The sequence below is a fragment of the Puccinia triticina genome, chromosome 3A, assembly GCF_026914185.1.
Source record: "Puccinia triticina chromosome 3A, complete sequence".
NCBI classification, from domain to species: Eukaryota; Fungi; Basidiomycota; class Pucciniomycetes; order Pucciniales; family Pucciniaceae; genus Puccinia; species Puccinia triticina.
In genome coordinates, this window is record NC_070560.1 from 8,050,850 (window position 1) to 8,069,378 (window position 18,529).

General features: G+C 48.0%; 4 protein-coding genes across 4 annotated transcripts; 2 read left to right on the forward strand and 2 right to left on the reverse strand.

Annotated features, from left to right (window-relative positions):
• Positions 1 to 564: 564 nt before the first annotated feature.
• Positions 565 to 904, reverse strand: PtA15_3A861 (uncharacterized protein; the record flags this gene model as incomplete). Its single annotated transcript, XM_053167871.1, has 2 exons — positions 565 to 762; positions 902 to 904. 2 exons carry the CDS (start codon positions 902 to 904, stop codon positions 565 to 567), a joined length of 201 nt encoding a protein of 66 aa, XP_053019045.1.
• An 84-nt stretch (positions 905 to 988) lies between these two features.
• Positions 989 to 4,848, reverse strand: PtA15_3A862 (uncharacterized protein; the record flags this gene model as incomplete). The annotated part of the gene is made up of 16 exons (XM_053167872.1): positions 989 to 1,070; positions 1,142 to 1,258; positions 1,337 to 2,463; positions 2,534 to 2,592; positions 2,666 to 2,845; positions 2,912 to 3,144; positions 3,236 to 3,584; positions 3,677 to 3,710; positions 3,787 to 3,901; positions 4,006 to 4,062; positions 4,134 to 4,138; positions 4,239 to 4,296; positions 4,380 to 4,440; positions 4,511 to 4,536; positions 4,627 to 4,688; positions 4,786 to 4,848. The coding sequence occupies 16 exons, from the start codon at positions 4,846 to 4,848 to the stop codon at positions 989 to 991; spliced, it is 2,628 nt and encodes an 875-aa protein (XP_053019046.1).
• Positions 4,849 to 7,530: 2,682 nt separating this feature from the next.
• PtA15_3A863 (uncharacterized protein) lies at positions 7,531 to 8,535 on the forward strand (the record flags this gene model as incomplete). The annotated part of the gene is made up of 3 exons (XM_053167873.1): positions 7,531 to 8,004; positions 8,103 to 8,330; positions 8,449 to 8,535. 3 exons carry the CDS (start codon positions 7,531 to 7,533, stop codon positions 8,533 to 8,535), a joined length of 789 nt encoding a protein of 262 aa, XP_053019047.1.
• A 7,144-nt stretch (positions 8,536 to 15,679) lies between these two features.
• Positions 15,680 to 17,684, forward strand: PtA15_3A864 (uncharacterized protein; the record flags this gene model as incomplete). Its single annotated transcript, XM_053167874.1, has 9 exons — positions 15,680 to 15,780; positions 15,847 to 16,003; positions 16,092 to 16,178; positions 16,250 to 16,353; positions 16,423 to 16,696; positions 16,760 to 17,053; positions 17,117 to 17,191; positions 17,257 to 17,443; positions 17,533 to 17,684. 9 exons carry the CDS (start codon positions 15,680 to 15,682, stop codon positions 17,682 to 17,684), a joined length of 1,431 nt encoding a protein of 476 aa, XP_053019048.1.
• Between the last annotated feature and the right edge of the window lie 845 nt (positions 17,685 to 18,529).

An 18,529-nucleotide genomic window follows, 5' to 3' on the forward strand; every position in this document is an offset into this window, starting at 1 on the left:
AGGAAGGCTGCAAGATCGTCACATCTAGTTCTCATGTACTGATGTGCATGAATATTTTTAATTATCCATCAACCTCAAAATGTTGATTAATCATGTATTTGTAATCGTGAATCACTTCCTCTACATCTTTTGCAGAATTTTCGAATCCCTAGTTTCCAAGTGTATTGCATCTGCTTCCTCAAGAGAATTCTAATCTACAACTAGTGATTTCACACATGTCTGTGTATCCACTGGTAATCGTAAAATATTTCTATATTGTTCTAAAATGCAAGACATATGAGTCTTCATTTGACGCTAAATGAACCTGAGTCCCTGGCTCTCGCAGTACAAGATAGGCAGTGACCCACAGGGCCCATGGATTTCCCTACAAAATTCACAAGTTTACGTGAATGCCAAGTGCACCTACAGCTTTCTGGTTTTAGTCATCGTGCGACTGGATGCGGTTTTGGGTGGCTCCAGTAAATTTTAAAAAAGCCCGAGGTACACTAATTAAATTCAACCTCCTTATGCAGGCTCCGCAACATTGAACTCCAAATGTGGCAAGCATTGGCCAAGTGCGCAGCTCTATTGCTGCGAGAAATACATCCAACTTGTGCATATCAAGTGAAAAGAGGTCCTGAAGAACAATGATACCGGGGTGAGACAATCCGCAAAACCAATATTACTCGAGTCGTCGGAAGATGCACTGCAAGACGTGGAAACAATCGAGAAATGCAACAATAAAATACAAAAAACTAACAGACAACTGATGGGAGCCGGCGACTTGTAAACAACAACACGAGAAGGCGACTTGTAAACAACAACACGAGAAGTAGCAGGAACAGATTCTGGGGGAGGGGGGGGGGGCTTGTGAGGGTCTGACGATAGGACCGTCTACGAAGTCATCATGAATTTTGCGTACCATTTTACGCAAGAAAGCCTGGTAGAAGAGCAGATGCCAACCAAAAACTGGCGTGCGTATGATTCCTGTCCCCTAGAACTGTATGGCTCAGATCAAGGCATTAACACCGATCCGTAAGACCTTTGATTCATCGACAACGTAGTTGGACGTTTCCGGGAAGTTTTGAGAGCTGTGTTTATCCCCATGGGTCAAGAACATCAGCACGAAGGAGGTACAGATAAAAGATCAGAATGGACTTACACTCTTCGGTAGATCTCTTCCAAAAGATATGATCTTATCGAGTGGAAAAACTTCGCAAAAAGGTTGCTACTTTTGTCCGCTGGTAAAGGTTTGGAAGTGCAATGATAATGTGGCAAGCTAGGGTACACAAGGAGAAAGATGATTGAGTTATTGAAACAAAGGATCACAGCGGTGAGAGAGAAGAGATTGACGTACATGTGATTAGTGTTATTGGCAGCCTTGGTGATTTTGTAAATTTCATCTTCCAGGGCTTTGTTGGATCCGATGGGCACGATACCGCGTTCGAGCTCGACAATTCTCTCCAAGGTGGGCTTGGTGAGGCCTCTCAAGTCCAATGGGTCTCGATAGCCGACCCGATAAGTCATCAGATAGAATCCACTGAGCGTTCTCAACTTGTCGATCAAATACTTGTCTTCTTCCTGGAGGTGAGGTACACCGACCACTCGGATCGAGAGGAAGACGACCACCCTAGGTAGCGCAGGTTGGTGTCGAAGCAAGGCCGAGAACGAATGGGGCGCACCAATTCCCTCACCTAGATGATGGAAAAACGAGAAACATTCGAGGCGGGGCAAGGGTCCGCTTAGCTTAACGTCCGGGCTGTAAACGGGATTTAGCGTAATCTCTGTATTATCCAAGGTGTTCTGCCTTCTGGCATATCGGGGCGAGTGTTGACTGGTCGTCAGATGCTTGGTGATCTGATGGATAGCCTGGACTGGAGGATAGCTGGCCACGTTATGACTCGAGCTCCTTGGGTGATTCGGCTCATGGATCGTAATCTTTTGTTCGTGTGAGTTTGTCTGCTCATCGCCGGTCACCGGTAGGTGGATTGTTTCTTGTTTTTCTTCCATGATTTCATCCGACTTCATCTCTTCCGGTTCTTCATGGAGAGCCAAATCACTTATGTGCATCGGAGCTATCAGTATTTCCGATGGATTATGAGTCGGAGTTACCGGAGACGATGGATATTCTTGCAGGGCATCATTCTCGTTGGGGTACCGGTATACTCCACCACCACCACGCATTTGTTGCTCACTATTTGCTGACTTGAGAGGGTGATCTCCGCTAAGAGTGAGTTGATCGGACGAGTGTTTGATTAATAACTGTCCAAGTTTAATCCGGTGTGCAGCGTCAAATGCATCCTCCAATCCCTTCGCCCATGTCCAGAACAGTAAGAACAAGCCAATGAGACAGCCTAACGTAAGAGTAAACCAGGCCCCGTGTGGAATCTTTTGTAAGGCTGATGCGAAGAAGATAGCATCGATGAAACCGGCTAGACCGAAAAACAGTAGCGACAGCCATACCGGCAAGCCTTTGACATGAATCTACATAGCCATTTCGAGGACGATCAGTTGACGAAGATCTGATAATTTGTCATGCCAATTTTCAACTTACCATAACCATCGTCATTAGAAAAGTGGTGGTTATCAAAACACCAGCGACAGCGAAACCATCTGATTAAAATGAAACGTGGTTAATTCTCCATGCAGTTCCAGGTAAAGGTAGATATGAGAGTTGTCAGCTTACACGCGGAGTTCAACCCCTCATCTGCGCCAAATCCCGCCGTGACACCAACGGTACCAAGCAACAGCAAGAAATTCACAACCGGGGCGTAGATTTGTCCGCGAGAAGAGTCACTGGTGTGGACAATTCGGACTGGCGGAAAGCTCTTGAGACCAACCATTTGCTGAATCAGAGAAAACGAGGCTAGATTGGGTGGCACATCTTGTCAGTTTCGTGATATAAGCTATCACATTATTTTTGGAGACCCACCCGTGATCATGGCTTGAGAGGCGACGATGGCAGCCAACAGGGCAAAACTCCACGTGATCCACCATAATGCTCCACCCTGGCCCCCCGGAATGGAGCGATAAAAAATGTTAGTGACCACTTCGGGCCCTTGAGTGATGAGCACTGCGCCTTGGCCGAGATATGCCAGTATCAGGGCTGGATAAACCGCAGAAAGAAAAGACAGTCGGATCGCGCCTTTGGAAAACTGTCCTAAGCTGTGATTGTGCCAGTGGAAAGAGAAGAATGATTGGTTAGTTTAAGACTGAAAGACCAGGGGCATCATGTAGGAAATTGGACATTAAGTACTTCGCAAACAAGGCCTCAACTCCTGTGATCGATAACAATATTCCGCTGAGAGGGCTAATGGACTTGACACGGACGAAGTACATAACGGCTCGGCTGGGATCAAGGGCGCGGAAGACGCCGGGGTGAAGAGTTATGTTGAAGATGCCGGTGCCGGATATAATCATGAGCCAGATACTGACAATCGGGGCGAAGGATAAGGCGAGCTTCTGAGTACCAAACCGCTGAGAAAAAAAGATTGCGATCAGTATCGCTATGGAGATCCCGGTGATGTCTGTGCCTTTCAACGATGGCACCGGGATCGCGATACCAGAGACTGCACTCGTGACCGATACCGCTGGGGTCAAAATTCCTGGGATGTCAAAAAAGGAGTGAGTGGGATTGCAACTGTCAGTAACCTCATCACATCCAGCCTGGGGGTTTTTTCTAGTCTTGTGTACTTACCATCACTCATGATCAAAGCTACCGCAAATAAGGTCTGTAACAGTCACAAGAAGTCAGAATAATCTGCACACGTTTCACGTGAGGCGGGAGATAGGATCGTAACCACTCACGATGATCTTGATGATTGGTTTAACCATCGGCCTAGCTAGAAAGGTGGTAGCGCCAGCTGTGAAATGTCCACCAATTGAATGGATTGAGGGGAGTGCCAACTCGGCTCCTTCCTTTCTATAAAGGGCGAGTGCATGAAGGAAGTATGATTTAGTGTGGCTGTCCTTCCAACGCCAATAACAATGTTGGGGAAGCCAAAATGAGGAAGGAAGGTTACAAACTCGGCGGGATATAGTTGCGCAAATAATGCAAACGGGCCTCCTTCTCCTTCGCCAGTCCTGCGCCAAGCAACACGTAAATTTTCTTCCATGACGACTTGTTCGACGACAAACAACAAAACTGAGCTTACCCAAACTGTGGAATCAGGAAGGGGTGCGGATGCATACACACGTAAATAATGAGTGGCGATGAACTAGTGGCCAGAAGAGGCAGACAAGCAATTTAACAAACTGACCTCTAGAGCTATCAAGCTGTACTTGATCAAGGGCACAATGGTCAAAGTCCAGATGATCCTTTTTTTGGTTTTTATAAAAAAAAAACATTAATCCAACAAATAAGGAGGCAAAGGATTGTGAAATGAATTTGAATTGCTCACGCGCTGATGGCGCCCATTGCGTCTTCGGCACTTGGCGCTGGTCCAGTTGAAGGAAATATACCTAAGGGAAACGGTGATGAGAGAAGATTCTGCAGCATTTCAAACGCTCAAATAGAATCTGTCTATCATACCATTCATGACATATAGAGGACTTGTCCTATAATGGAAACCACACCAACGTTTATTAGTGTCATCTTCAAGTGGAAGAAAAGATGGCAAATATTAGAGGAAATAGAAGGAACCTCACCCAATGTCGCCATAAATGATCCCGATGGCCGCGAATGCGGTGACTACGAGGGGCGGTTTGGCCTGGAAGCAGAGTGGGAGAAATGAAAATGAGCATTTTGGCACTGGGAGAAGATGAAAAGCAGTCATGAAACGTAGTCACAAGGAGGTGATGAAATACCTGCCGATACCGCTGATCCAGACTCTCGGTCCATGTCGAAGATCGGGCGAATATCTTGGACATGTTTAGTCAATTCCTCGTTTGTTTGTTTTTTGAAAGATTAGTATTCTGATTTGTGAGACTTTGATGAATGGCTGGAGGCAAACGATCGCTGTTTCCTACTTTGGTACTTTTTTTCTTGAGAAGGACAGCTGGGTTCAGCTTTCGGCCGGGTATTGAAGATTTATTTCGATTTGGGTCTGTGTTATTTAACAAGTCAGGTCCGCGGAGTGGAAGATCATGTTTCCATCGTGTATGCAAATTGAGATGGGTGTGGGCGTCTTCAAGCTCTCTCGCCGGTGGGAAGGGCCAAGTGCGTAGAACCTATCGAGCAGACTTGAGGATTGTGGCCTTGGCTGCAGGAGTTGGAGTATGTGAGGTCAGGCGATGTTCAGTTTATCAAGTGGTTCTGCCGGAACGGAGGAGGCTGACCTTTCCTAGTTCTGATTTGCTCGATACTTCTTTCTTTATTGGTCTGATGGAAAACTCGAGCACACAGGAGAGGCAGAGAGGCTGATCGAGTTGGTCGAAAGAAATCGAGCTAGACCCAATTGAGTGCTTGAGAAATGCTGGTTCGGGGTGGGGCTTGAGCTTCAGTTACTTTGACAATACTGGCTAAACGCGTGGATAGGAATAATTGAAGGTGCCTGTGTTCAAATAATTGATGGTCAAGTGCTATGTGGGCTGGGCCACAATCGCTGGACGACTGGAGTTCCGGGCCTTGAGGGAGAGCGGCGCGTAAGTAGGGATGGATGTCTCTTGAGGCTGTGGGCTGATCCTTGTCTCCGTGAGCTAGCTGGGCTTGAGAAGTTGGCCGTCTAGACTACAGCTTCAGATGACTGGCCGTCTTGAGTCTTGTCTGTTATGTATCCAATTGCAAATTATTTCACCCATGGCTGCCGTGCTAGGCCGTACTACAACCTTCGAACGTGAGACTAGAAGCTCAAAAGTTGCCAGTGAAACGAATGGACGACGAGAACAAACTCTTTTGTACATACATAATTCTCTCGGGAGATTCTTCGCCGTGGTAACCTGTGGCAACCCTCTCGAATGACCTGAGAAATTGGAGATTGTCAACAGATAAACGACGTTGTAGAAAATGGTTAAAGCGATCAACACTTCAGCAGCCGGTGTCGGAGTGATCGCTTGCCAAGTTGATGCTATGTGACGCGCCTCTAAGATTTACGCGCCTGATCACCCCCGCCAAGCGCGGTGGAAATTTCTGAAAAGAAGCTGATCAACTTTCCTAGTGAGATCCGCGAGTGACATGACCGTTGTGCCATCGGCTCGGTGGACGCTTGGCCCCTAGCAATATCAGCAAAAAGTATCTGGAATAAAATATGTATGCAGACATCACAATTAGATGCAGTCTTCTGTGTGGTGCATGCAATGGGGGTTGACCTGGGTTGACTCTGGTCAAGCTGCGCCTGACTCGCAACCTTCCATCCCAAGCACACTGCAAGTTACCAGTGCACTCTGACTCAAACACATGCATCGATGACCTGCTGAGCAAGAAACCTTGGTCCACGACAGCAAGGCGACCGCCAAGCCATCAGGAATGGCCACTCTTTAGCCCCAACCATCCCTTCACAGTTCGTACCCAACTTGTCATGAATTCCCGACTGCTGATGGACATTATACTTCAAATCATCAACCAGGGACACGCTGGCGATTCTTCTCCCTTGCCACCATCATTCATCGTTGTTTGATTGTCGTGTTTGGAATTCGGAGGTCTCTCTCTGCTGATTGCAACGGAAGCAAGCCCACACCATTAAGTCTTCGATGAAGCTTCCCTTGAGGTTGGGCTGACCTGGGTCACAGTCTTCTCGGCTGCCGCTCTCTCCTGCGGAGTAGACATAGTCTCCTCCGCCGGAGGCACATTATCATCATTACCATCACTGTTACCTATATTTCACCGAGTCCCTGCCACGTCTCCACAGAGACCGCTTGAGCCTTAATTGGTGACTTCGATGCGGCTCGTATCCAAGGCAAGGCAGCCTTCACGATCGACAAACGAATCACAACAGGCGCGGCTCTTGAGGAAGAAGAGCGAGGGCTTAACTGATAATGCCCCAAGAAACGGTCACCACGCCTAGAACTGAGCCCGGTTGCGAACCGACTCAAGGGTTTAAACACTCGTCACACCGAGAATGGACGGCAAAAATGACCGCATCAAGCACCACCGGCGTATCTTGAAACGTGCCCAATCGACTCGGTAGCTTTCTTCTGTCGACCGAAAACCGAAATTTGCACAACAATAAGAGGATCATCGCAACACACATGAAACACCGGTGGCAAATTTGGGATCAATCCAACTTATAAGAGGCATTTCCCCAGCATGAATTCCATCATCCGCTTCTAGATCCATTGGCCGAGTCTTCACAAAGACCACTCACAAGCGTTTTCCATTTTTCTCAGACGATCACATATTTCCCCATTCAGAGACATTAGAGCTTTCATTAAAGCCCAAAACCTTTCCGCATTCTCATCTCCTCTTAGAACGCATCCTCTAGATCTTTCAATTTTCTACATAGTTTGCTATTGACATTAAGATCGCGATATACCCTTCGATCACTTTACTTCCTGTTTGATTTCCTTCACTCCACAGGAGATCCATCCCATTCTTTTTAAAAAAAAAAAAAAAAAATATATATATATTTTGTGAATAGTAACACCAGATTTAAGCTGCTTTCGAACAAGACCAACATGAACATCCTTTCCACCACCGCGTTTCTTATCCTCTTCGAGCTCTCTGGACAACTTTCCTACGCTGCAGCAGGTGATCCAGGACCAGGTGGGCCGCCGGGCTTACTAGGCGCAAACCCTCCCGCACCTAAAGACGGCTCTAAACCGGAAAGCCCACCATCAATGGGTGGCAACGGTCTAGGAGGGGCTAAAACAGAGGGACCAGGAGGCCCTAAACCAGATGGCCCCCTAGGAGCGCCCAAACCAGATGGACTAGGAGCGCCCAAACCAGATGGACTAGGAGCACCTAAACCAGATCCCTTGGGAGGTCCTACCAAAATGGATGGTCCAGGTAAAGGCATGGGATCGCCTCCCGGCCTCGGCGCCTCAGCATCCGCGGGCGCATCCGCAAGTGCTTCAGTTAGCGTAAACGGGGACACCAAAACGACGTCTGGAGGTCCACACGGCGGTGGCGGTACATGGAGTCTCACTTCTGTCAGTCAACATTTCCATTTTTTTACTTGTTATAGTTCTGAATACTGCATAGTGGTGTGGTAGCGTTTACCTGATCTTATTTCTTCACTTTTATTTAGCCATCCGGACAGACTTGCTCTTGCACATGCAAGGATGAGCCCCAGCCTCCCCCACCTAAATGCGACTCCCCACCGCCGATCACTAGCGGTGGCGGAGACACGCCCCCTCCCCCGCCCCCACCAGACAAGAAGGACCCGCCGCCGCCGCCACCGGAAAATAAAGGCCCGCCGCCACCACCACCAGATGACAAAGGGCCTCCTCCAGACACACCCGGAATCACATCCCCAGTAAGCTCTCCTTGTCTAGCCTATTCTTCGCCTGTTTAATCTTTACCGAAGATTAAAACCTTGGCGAGTTCAAAACATACTCATGATTCTCTTGAATGATCCTTAAAATCATTTCCAGTCGGCGGCTCCTTCAATCATATTTGGCGCAAACAACTGGATTACGGACAGCTTCTTATTGGGCACCCTCTTGTATATACTCGCCTGATGAAGTTATCCCCGAGCCGCAATCCATTCTCATTGAGAGACTCTCCTCTTGCGGACTAGCTTCATCTTCACTAGATTGTCTTCCTTGATAAATAGACTCTTGGTGCAACGAACTACATACAGCTTCATCCAGCTTCTCAGTCCAAATTTTTGCCTTCTTGTTTTCCACTCTGTTTTGTTAGATTGTTTTGTCCGATTTATTACCTCTGCCCATAAAAAAAAGGTTAAATATTAGAAGGAGAAAACATGTGATTTTGAATCAAAACGCAACTTCACTGAATGAGTTGCAATGCAGTAGGAATTTTGGCTTGGATGGTGATGCTCGTAGTTATTGAGCCAAACTCGTTGAGGTGTGGGTGTCCTTTTATTCCGCTGCCACAAAAAATACAGAATTTTTCCCCATCAGCTACATCCAAATATGTTTTTAGGGGAGTCTGCAAGCATGGTCTGCATGATGATGCTCATGTTCATTCCAGAACTGAAGAACAAAAACAGCGTAACCCAGGCTCACAGCTTCTGGGTTACATACCCTTGCCTAAAAAGCCCCTATTTAGGGCTCCGGGCGCATCACTTTGGCACGGCGCGGGTGAAGCGGCGGAATCCGCGGATGCCGCCGTTTGAGAAAAAAAGTCAATTTGTCTCGTCTGCATCCAAAAAAAAGCCTCAACACAAACAATGTCAAAATGGATAATCAATCCAATCCGTTAGAATTATTCAAAGGCTAAAGGGTGTTCCAAGTGCAGTTGGTATTGGCTCCTCTGGCTCATCAAGATCACAGTTCTCAATTACATACTAACCCCAGATCTCATATATTCAATGGTGATTGATAGGCTGCAACTCTCAACCAGCGACTAGCGCTCTCTTGTCAACAGACTCGCGCCTTCAGGTCGGATGGTAGTGCAGTTGGTTACAGGACTACACCACCGGGCAACTGGGACATTGGCCCAACATGTGCTTTGATGGTTGGGCTAACCAAACACTCTGGCTTGGTGACCAACGTGGGTCCACCGCAACCACGACATCCCCAAAGGGGAATGGTGGGTCAAACGTTGGCACAACGGAGTGCCCCACCTTCACCCAACCATGTCCCAATCGTGGCATTGCAGCTGTGCAGCCTGCCGCCGGACAAAAGGACAAAAAGTGCGCTTTGAACTCACAACCAAGGCTGAAACGCTGCGCTGCGCAACAAAAAAGCGGTCTTTTAGCGCTGCGCAGCGGGGAACCGCTGCGCGGTCAGCCCAAAAAGCGGTAGCACAGCGCCAGTCCCGCTGCGCTACCGCTGAAAATAGCGGGGCCCCGCTTTTTCCCCAAACCAAAATGTGCTTTGCGCTGCGCTGCGCTTTTTTGGCTGGCAGCGGGGGAGCGCTACGCGGCAAGCTCAAAAAGCAGTAGCGCAGGTTGTAAGACCATCCGCACCGGGCGCTAAGTTAGCCCGGATTAGGGCACTTAGTTCGACCCCGCAACTGCATTGGGTTGGATCAGGACCCTGGCAACCCCCTATAATTGGGCGGCACGTAAAGTCCCCAATTTTGCCAAACTTCATACATTTTCACAGCCCATTCATACACATTTCATGTGTACCCTCAGAGGATTTCAAAAATTCTCATACATATTTCATGCCTACCATTTTTTTTCCGCGGGAGGGGGTGCAAGCCTGTTTTTTTGAAGCTATCCATTTTTTCTAGCTTCAAGGGCGCCAGTGCACATGAAAAAACAACAAAATAAGAAAGAAAATGTCTTGAATTACTGTACTAATGTTGAATGAATACAATCAACTGAAAATTCAATCAAGCTTTATTTTTTTCTTTGCAAGAGCTTTCATATGCAAGAACTCTTTTTCCCAGTGTTCCAAGAATGAAGGTTGAGACATGGCAAGATAAAAAAAATTCATCAACCGGAAATGTCATCAACAAATGGCTGGGCGCCCACTTTGCGCTAAATTGGCACCAATGAACAAATTTGACTGTTGACCATCCTGATGGCTCCCAGCTGGTCTCATACATTTTTCATTACTACCCTCCCTTCCCTGAGGAAAATCTCATACATTTGAGGTGCCTACCCTTAATGGCAAAAAAAGGCATTCATACCATTTTCATGTGTACCATTTTGTGATTTTGCCAAATAATTCACACATTTTCATGACACCCATTTATAGAGGGTTTAGAGATAGTCATTTGAGACCCAGGTACCAAGCGGTACCCGGGTACTGCAACACTTTTTGGCCAATTTCAGGTACCTAGTACCGCACCCGGCACCGCATGGGAGGTACCACGGGTACCGCGGGTACCACCTGTGATATTTTTCGGTGTGGCAGCGTCCTGCTGTCCTGCTTGCTCCATCCAGTTTGTTGCCGCCCTTTGCGACAAGCTGGAGGGCAAAAAGACCACTGTTTGCCGGGAGGGACTCCTTGTGGCAAGCACTGGCTCTCCTCTTTGACCGGAGGAATCCCTCTGGTTGAGGAGGAATACACACCTCTGACCGGATGAATTAATCCATCCTATTGGAGGCATGTACACCTCTTCGACCAGAGGAATGGCTCTGGTCAAAGAGGCAAGTCCACCCAGCGAGCTGAATATGCGTCCAGCTCGCCTGGTGGAAATCTCTTGCCAAGCTGGATAAATAATATGTATCCATCTTGCCGAGATGACTCATCCCTCACCAAGATGGATACACAATATTCAGCTTGGCTAGCGAGGTCTCCCGGCGAGCTGGACACATCCAGTTCCCTTGGAAGATTCCTCTCGGAGAGCTGGATACATATGTATCCAGCTTGGCTAGGGGACTCCTCTCCAGCTCATCCAGAGGTTCTTCGGCATGCGCAAGCTGGATACAATATATGTATCCAGCTCCGCGGGAGGAGTCCCCTTGGCAAGCTGGATACACCAAGAGGAATCCTCCCAGCTTACTGGGAGGCCTTCGCCGAGCTGGATCTACCAAGTCCAGGCTCTCAATCCCCCGGGGGGTGGGAGGTACTTGTAGGCGGTACAGGTACCGCACCGCTTTCTGGCCAAAACCCGGTACCTAGTACCGCACCCGGCACCGCTGCGCGGGTGCGAGGCGGGTGCAAGGGGGTACCCGCCAAGCGGTACTAGGTACCCGCCGCGGGTACCGAATGACTATCTCTAAGGGGGTTGCCAGGGTCCTGTTAGATCAACCAGGGATCAACTTGACCCGGAGCTTGGTTTGGAGCTAGTGGGGTATAAATCTAGCCCCCACTAGTCCTTGGACTGACCTCTAAAATGAATATGCATCATGCTCAATGGCATGAAATCTATGTTTAGGTGCCAAACACATACCATACAGCCACCCAATCACATAATCTCCAACAGCCTTGGACCTCCCAATCTACACCGATGCGGTCGGCCACTTGGATTAGCTTACTCCGACCGTAATCGGAGCTAGTTAGTCCAGACTAACTTAGCAACGGATGCGGATGCTCTAAGGGTGTCCGAACTTAGCACAAGTCCCTCGCCTGCCTTAGGGGCGCGGCGCGAAACGCCTCGCAGGAAGTGCAACCTCCCGTCAAGGAGGGACTTGCATGGAATCCCTGATTCCTGGTGTGAGAGCCCTGCCTACAGCTCTTAGTTTTTGCAGGTGGCCAACTTTGTGCCCCCAAAAACCCCACTTCCCAAAAGAACTGATTCCCGCCCCAGATACCAAAGAAAGGCCTTCTTCTCCCCTTTAATTTGGTGGCAGTCACAGGCTGATAGCACTTGGTTCATGGCCTGGAGAGCAGATTGAAAAAGGCCTCTTTTTGAGACACATTCCTGCTGATGTAAGCAGGAATGCAGTATTTGACTGCCTTTCAATAGGGGGGTTCACAATTGGATTTTTGGTTGCTGGTGGCCCCATAAAATGTTGCTTGCTGGTGCCCAAGTTGGGCCATAAAATTACCACCAGAAATGGTAAAACTTTGCTGGTCATCCAACAGGGACCAGCAAAATTTTAGACTCACAAGTGAACAGACCGGCACCCCTTCAATACCAGTCATAACCTGGAATGCATACCTCCATCCGATGGCCGGTGATCAACACAGGTCATCGGGTCGAGTACACACTCAGAGCATCCACATCCATGTCAACTCTTCCCCAACACCGGTGATTGGACACAGCCACACACCCCACTCAATGACCAACCCGGTCATTGAGTGGACACACACTCTACTCAATGACCAATTACCCGGTCATCACGTGCACACACACTCCACTCAATGGCCGGACCGGGTCATCAAGTGGGTACAGTGTACACACTCCACTTGATGACCCAATTGGGTCATCCGTACCGACTTGATGGCCGGACTGGCTCATCAAGTGGACACATACACTCCACTCAATGGCCGGACCGGTTCATCGAGTGGATACACCTCCACTCAATGACCAACCCGGTCATCGAGTGGATAACTACTCCACCAATGGTCATTGAGTGGACACATACACTCCACTCAATGACCCGGTCCGGTCATCAAGTGGATAACTACTCCACTCAATGACCCTATCCAGCCATCAAGTGGATAACTACTCCACTCAATGACCCAGTCCGGCCATTGAGTGGATAACTGCTCCACTCAATGACCCGGTCCGGCCATTGAGTGAATAACTGCTCCACTCAATGACCTGATCTGGCCATCAAGTGGATAACTGCTCCACTCGATGACCTGATCCGGCCATTGAGTGGATAACAACCCCACTCGATGACCCGGTCTGGCCATTGAGTGGATACCTACTCCACTTGATGACCCGGTCTGGCCATCAAGTGGAGTAGTTATCCACTCAATGGCCGATCCGGTCATTGGTGGAGTAATCCACTCAATGGCCGATCCGGTCATTGGTGGAGTAATCCACTCAATGTCCAATCCGGTCATTGGTGGAGTAATCCACTCAATGGCCAGATCAGGTCATCAAGTGGAGTGTATGTGTCCACTCAATGATTTGGTCTGGCCATTGAGTTGGTACGGATGACCCAATCGGGTCATTGAGGGGAGTGTGTAGCAGCGGTGGGCAGATACGTTATCCAGAATTCCGCATTTTTTTGTTGTAAATTCAAATTTTGCACACAACGGTTCAACTTATCAGCAAGATTTAAACATCAGGGCTGTGTATTCCCAGTATCTTTAATTTGCGCAAAAAAAATCCCATGATTGTTGAGTAATTTTCTTTCAATCACTGATTATACACCAAATTTTCAGTTATCTGTAACTTAGTTACAGATAACGGAAAATTTGTTGTGTAATTGATGATTAGAAGAAAATTAATCAGTAAACATGGAATGTTTTTTTTGCAAATGAAAGATACTGGGAATACAAAGCCCTAATGTTTAACTCTTGCTGATAAGTTGAACCGTTGTGTGCAAAATTTGAATTTACAACAAAAAAATGCGGAATTCTGGATAACGTATCTGCCCACCGCTGTGTGTAGCCACTTGTTGAACCGGTCCGGCCATTGAGTGGAGTAGTTATCCTCGATGACCAGTAGTGGTGATCCACTCAATGACCCAAAGGTCATCGAGTGGGGTATGTATCTACCCAATGACCGGGTTGGTCATTGAGTGGAGTGCATGTACATATGGGTGTTGGCTGACCCAATGATTGGCCTTTCATTGGAGGTGTATGATAAATACATACATGATGGCCAGTCTTGACCCGCCCAGGTTCAGTGTGATGGGCACCAGTATGTTTCCGTTGCTCAGCCTGCATAAAATCCTCCTGGTGTGTGCTCAGCCAGCATAAAATCCTCCTGGTGTGAGGTTAAAAATATAATTGCGCAGCGTGCGCATCTCTAATGGTGAGGTGATAAAATGTTGCTGGTGAAATCCAATCATGAACCCCCCTAATAGATTGAAACAGCTTTTGATACAAAGCCACATGTATTTACAAAAGAATTCTCTCTCAATATGGTCCGCTTTTCTTGGTGTTTGAAAACTTCAGATGCAAGGATCAGGCCTTATATCGTCAGCTACAAGGCCTAAATTGCATCAGAAGAAGCGCACTCCCAAGCACTTCTTAAGTCCAGAGGGGCAGCCTCAGCGGGCTGACGGTTGATTTACAAAAAAGGAAAAAGTGAAAAAGCTTGATATTCCTGGGGCTCTCAGGCCAGATACAGGTTGTTGCAGGTAAGCCTCTCTGTGAGACAGAGACCATGCGGGGCTGCCTCACTGGGAGGCTTTGTTAAGCTCGAAGGGCGTTGGGAACTAGCTTTTTGTGTACATATTATCCAAAATTCAGCCAATTGGCTGAATTTTTGAGGCTCCGCGCGAAGTCGGGGTGATAGGATGCCCCGATCATGCAGATCTTGGATTGACTGGATAAACCAATCCTGATCATGGAATAGGTTGGTCCGACGTTCTCCGGTCAGGTAACGTTGGACCAACCAACACCGATCACAGAAAGTGGCCCGGTGGTGTAATAGGTGTTCTTTTCTATCCAACACTCTTCTTTATCATCTTCATCTCTGCACTTGGGGTGTGACCGCCAACTCCGGCTGGGCATGTTCCGTTCTCTTTTTCTTTCATTTCAATCTGTCTATCCGATTTACCCAAACAAGTGCCGTGTTGCCTCATTTTTCACACCGGTGTGCTCGGTGTGACTCTGGTGACCGATGACGTCACTGCCGGAGTCAAAACCAGATGATGCTCCTCTTCTTTCTGTTTGGGCTGATATGATCATCATAGGACTTGTTGTGTTGTTTTGGGGGAGTTCTAGATTTCGCGCCTCCTCGGAGGGTGCTCGCGGAGGGACTCGTGTGAAATTCGCATCTGCGGGGGTCGCAGATTGCAGGGTATTTGCATTGTTTCAGTCACTTCAGCTGGGAGGCCACAGCATCTGTTCTGATCCAAGACGGGCGATGAGTAATTTTATCCGATTCAACTCGATCTTTTTCCGATCCAGACTGATCCCGGTCCCTCTGCGATCACGAAGAACGTTGGCTTCCAGCTTTCCTCCTCCTTATCCCATGTCGACATCCAGCTCAAAGCAACCGCCGACGAAGATCAACGCTTCGTCGATTTCCCCAAAAATCACCAACCAACAACCTCAGCCATCTGTCGATTCCTCAGGCCATGACCCGGACCAGCACTCGAGAGCAGCAACGCAGCACAGTCCCCTCAGCCGACTGCCTTCGCCTAGCAGGGATGGAGTCCATGCCAGGTTTATGTCTTCGACCTCGATCCAGCAAGCATATCGCAGCGAGTTCGATACGTTTGGAGAGTTGAAAGTACCGGCGGATAAATACTATGGAGCTCAGACGCAAAGGTTGGCTCTTCAAATCAACATCCGCGCCGAAAAAATAGTTTCCTGATCCACCCTCGGCCTTTACAGATCCCTTCAAAATTTTGACATTGGCGGTGAACAAGAGCGGATGCCACCAGCGCTGATCGAGGCTTTCGCTTATGTGAAGAAGTCCGCTGCCATCGTTAACATGACCTACGGTTTGGATCCCAAAATAGGCCAGGCAATTTGTCAAGCTGCCGACGAGGTGCGTCATTTAGTCTCACACGTACCCTATCCTCTTCCCGGTTCATAATACCCGCCACGTCTGCTGAAGTGATATTCCAACTTTGCAGGTTATCAGCGGCAAACTGAGTGACCATTTTCCCTTGGTTGTCTTCCAAACTGGTTCCGGTACCCAAACCAACATGAATGTTAACGAGGTACTGTCCGCGGCACCAGCCTGATCAATCTGCAAAGACCTACATGTAATCATCGTCTCCTATATCATCAGGTGATATCGAACCGAGCAATTGAAATCCTTGGCGGAGAAAAGGGCAGCAAGAAGCCCGTCCACCCGAACGATCATGTCAATATGTCCCAATCCTCTAACGACACGTCAGTTATTAGTCTTGTACTCGGTCATGATGAATGTTCCCAATTCTAAAATTACACATGTACTCGCAGATTTCCTACGGCGATGCACGTGGCTGCCGTGTTTCAAATCACTCGGAATTTGATTCCTGCTCTCGAATCGCTCATCCGCGCGATTGGCGCCAAACGGGTAGAGTTCGACTCGATCATCAAGATCGGACGAACTCATCTACAGGATGCTACTCCGCTCACGCTTGGCCAAGAGTTTTCTGGCTATGAACAGCAGCTGATCAATGGTCTGGCGCGTGTCAAGGCTTCTTTGCCCAGACTCTCGATGCTTGCCCAGGGCGGGACAGCAGTTGGAACGGTCGGTTGAACACCATCTCATGCTGATTGTCGATTTCGCTCATGCCCTTTTTGTTTTGTGCAGGGTCTGAACACTAAATCTGGATTTGCTGAAGCCATCGCAAAGGAAATCACTCAGCAAACTGGGATTCCCTTCGAAACCGCACCTAACAAGTTCGAAGCGCTTGCCTCGCATGATGCCATTGTTGAGACATCTGGGGCTCTCAACGTGTTGGCGGTCAGTGCAATGAAAATCGCCAATGACATCCGATTCTTAGGTAGTGGACCTCGCTGTGGCCTTGGCGAATTGAGTCTGCCCGAGAACGAGCCTGGCAGTTCAATTATGCCTGGGAAGGTGAACCCTACCCAATGTGAAGCGGTGAGTATCCTCTGTTCACCAGTGCAGCTATTGGATCGCTGGAATTGATCCCAACACACTCAGCTTACTATGGTCGCCGCGCAAGTAATGGGTAATCATACTACGATTTCGATAGCCGGGTCGAACGGTCATTTCGAAGTGCGTTCATCTGACATGATCCCACGATGCGTTTGAGGGCTGATTTCGGCATGTGAAAAATGCAGTTGAACGTCTTCAAACCAGTTTTGATCAAGAATTTACTGCAGTCTATTAGGCTACTAGGGGACGGCTTCAGATCGTTTGAGACTAACTGTGTTGTGGGAATCGAAGCCAACAAGGCTAGGATTGAACAATTGCTCAACGAATCTTTGATGCTGGCCACCATTCTCAACAGTCGACTCGGTTATGACAGTCAGTAGCGCCAACCGCATCATTTGTTTTGCACGTGCCTCGGCTCTCGAGTTCAAATACTGATCTCTTGTATTTACACGCGAAAACAGATGTCGCCAAGTGTGCAAAGAAGGCTCACAAGGAAGGCACCACATTAAAGGAGGCTACATTATCTTTAGGCTTGCTCGATGGCGCTGAGTTTGACAAGATAGTTCGACCCGAGTTGATGTTGGGGCCCGATCATAAGCCCAAGTCTGGTTAGACGTCTTAAAGTAACATGAATCAGCTCGCCCACAAATCTGAACTTGAGAAGCAAGCCTCCGTCAGGAGGGATTTACATCCTACTTCACCAAACTGCCACAGTCAGAATATGTTGGGGATCTGCTTTGTGTATTGATTCGACCGCTCATCTCTTTCAACTTTTTTTTATTCGATACATTGTCAGAACTACATGCAGAAGAGACAAGTCCTACCATGGTGCAATTCAAGTTTAAGTGTAGAGAGAACTATTCATACTGAGGTTGTGAGCACAGACTTGCTCTGGAAAATCCGAGGTTTGAGTGTATTTATGTCATGTGGAGTTTTTTTTTGTCTTCAAATTGGAAGGAATCTTGTGAAATAATTCAACTTCTGTAGGTTGGACAGCCCTCCCCCAAGTGATTTTAATCCAAACAAAGTCACTACAGCAAGGAATTTTACACATTGAAATATTTTTCCATCAAAATTAAAATCTAGACTCCCCAAAAGGGGCAATTCCCTCCTGTTGGATGCTTGCTTTCCAAGTTCAAATCTTGCAGCATAGTAATTTCATCAAGCTTGCTGCAGTTGCAACTCTCATTAAAGAAAGCATGACCATTGGGCCACATTATCCAGCTGGGCCATGTTTCCACATGTGCTCAATTGTTTTATGTTGTGTCACATCCACTACTTTAGTTTCCCCTTGAATGCAGCCTGTTGAAAAGAATGCCGCAGGCAAGCGGAGCGGGAAAAAAATTGGGAAGTCGGCTTAGCCAAAAGCAGACGCAAAGTCTGAAAAAGAGACTGTTTACTTTATACTCTTAGGGGCTAAAGTGCCTAAGCAGGGAGTCTTGAGATGGGGCTCAGCCT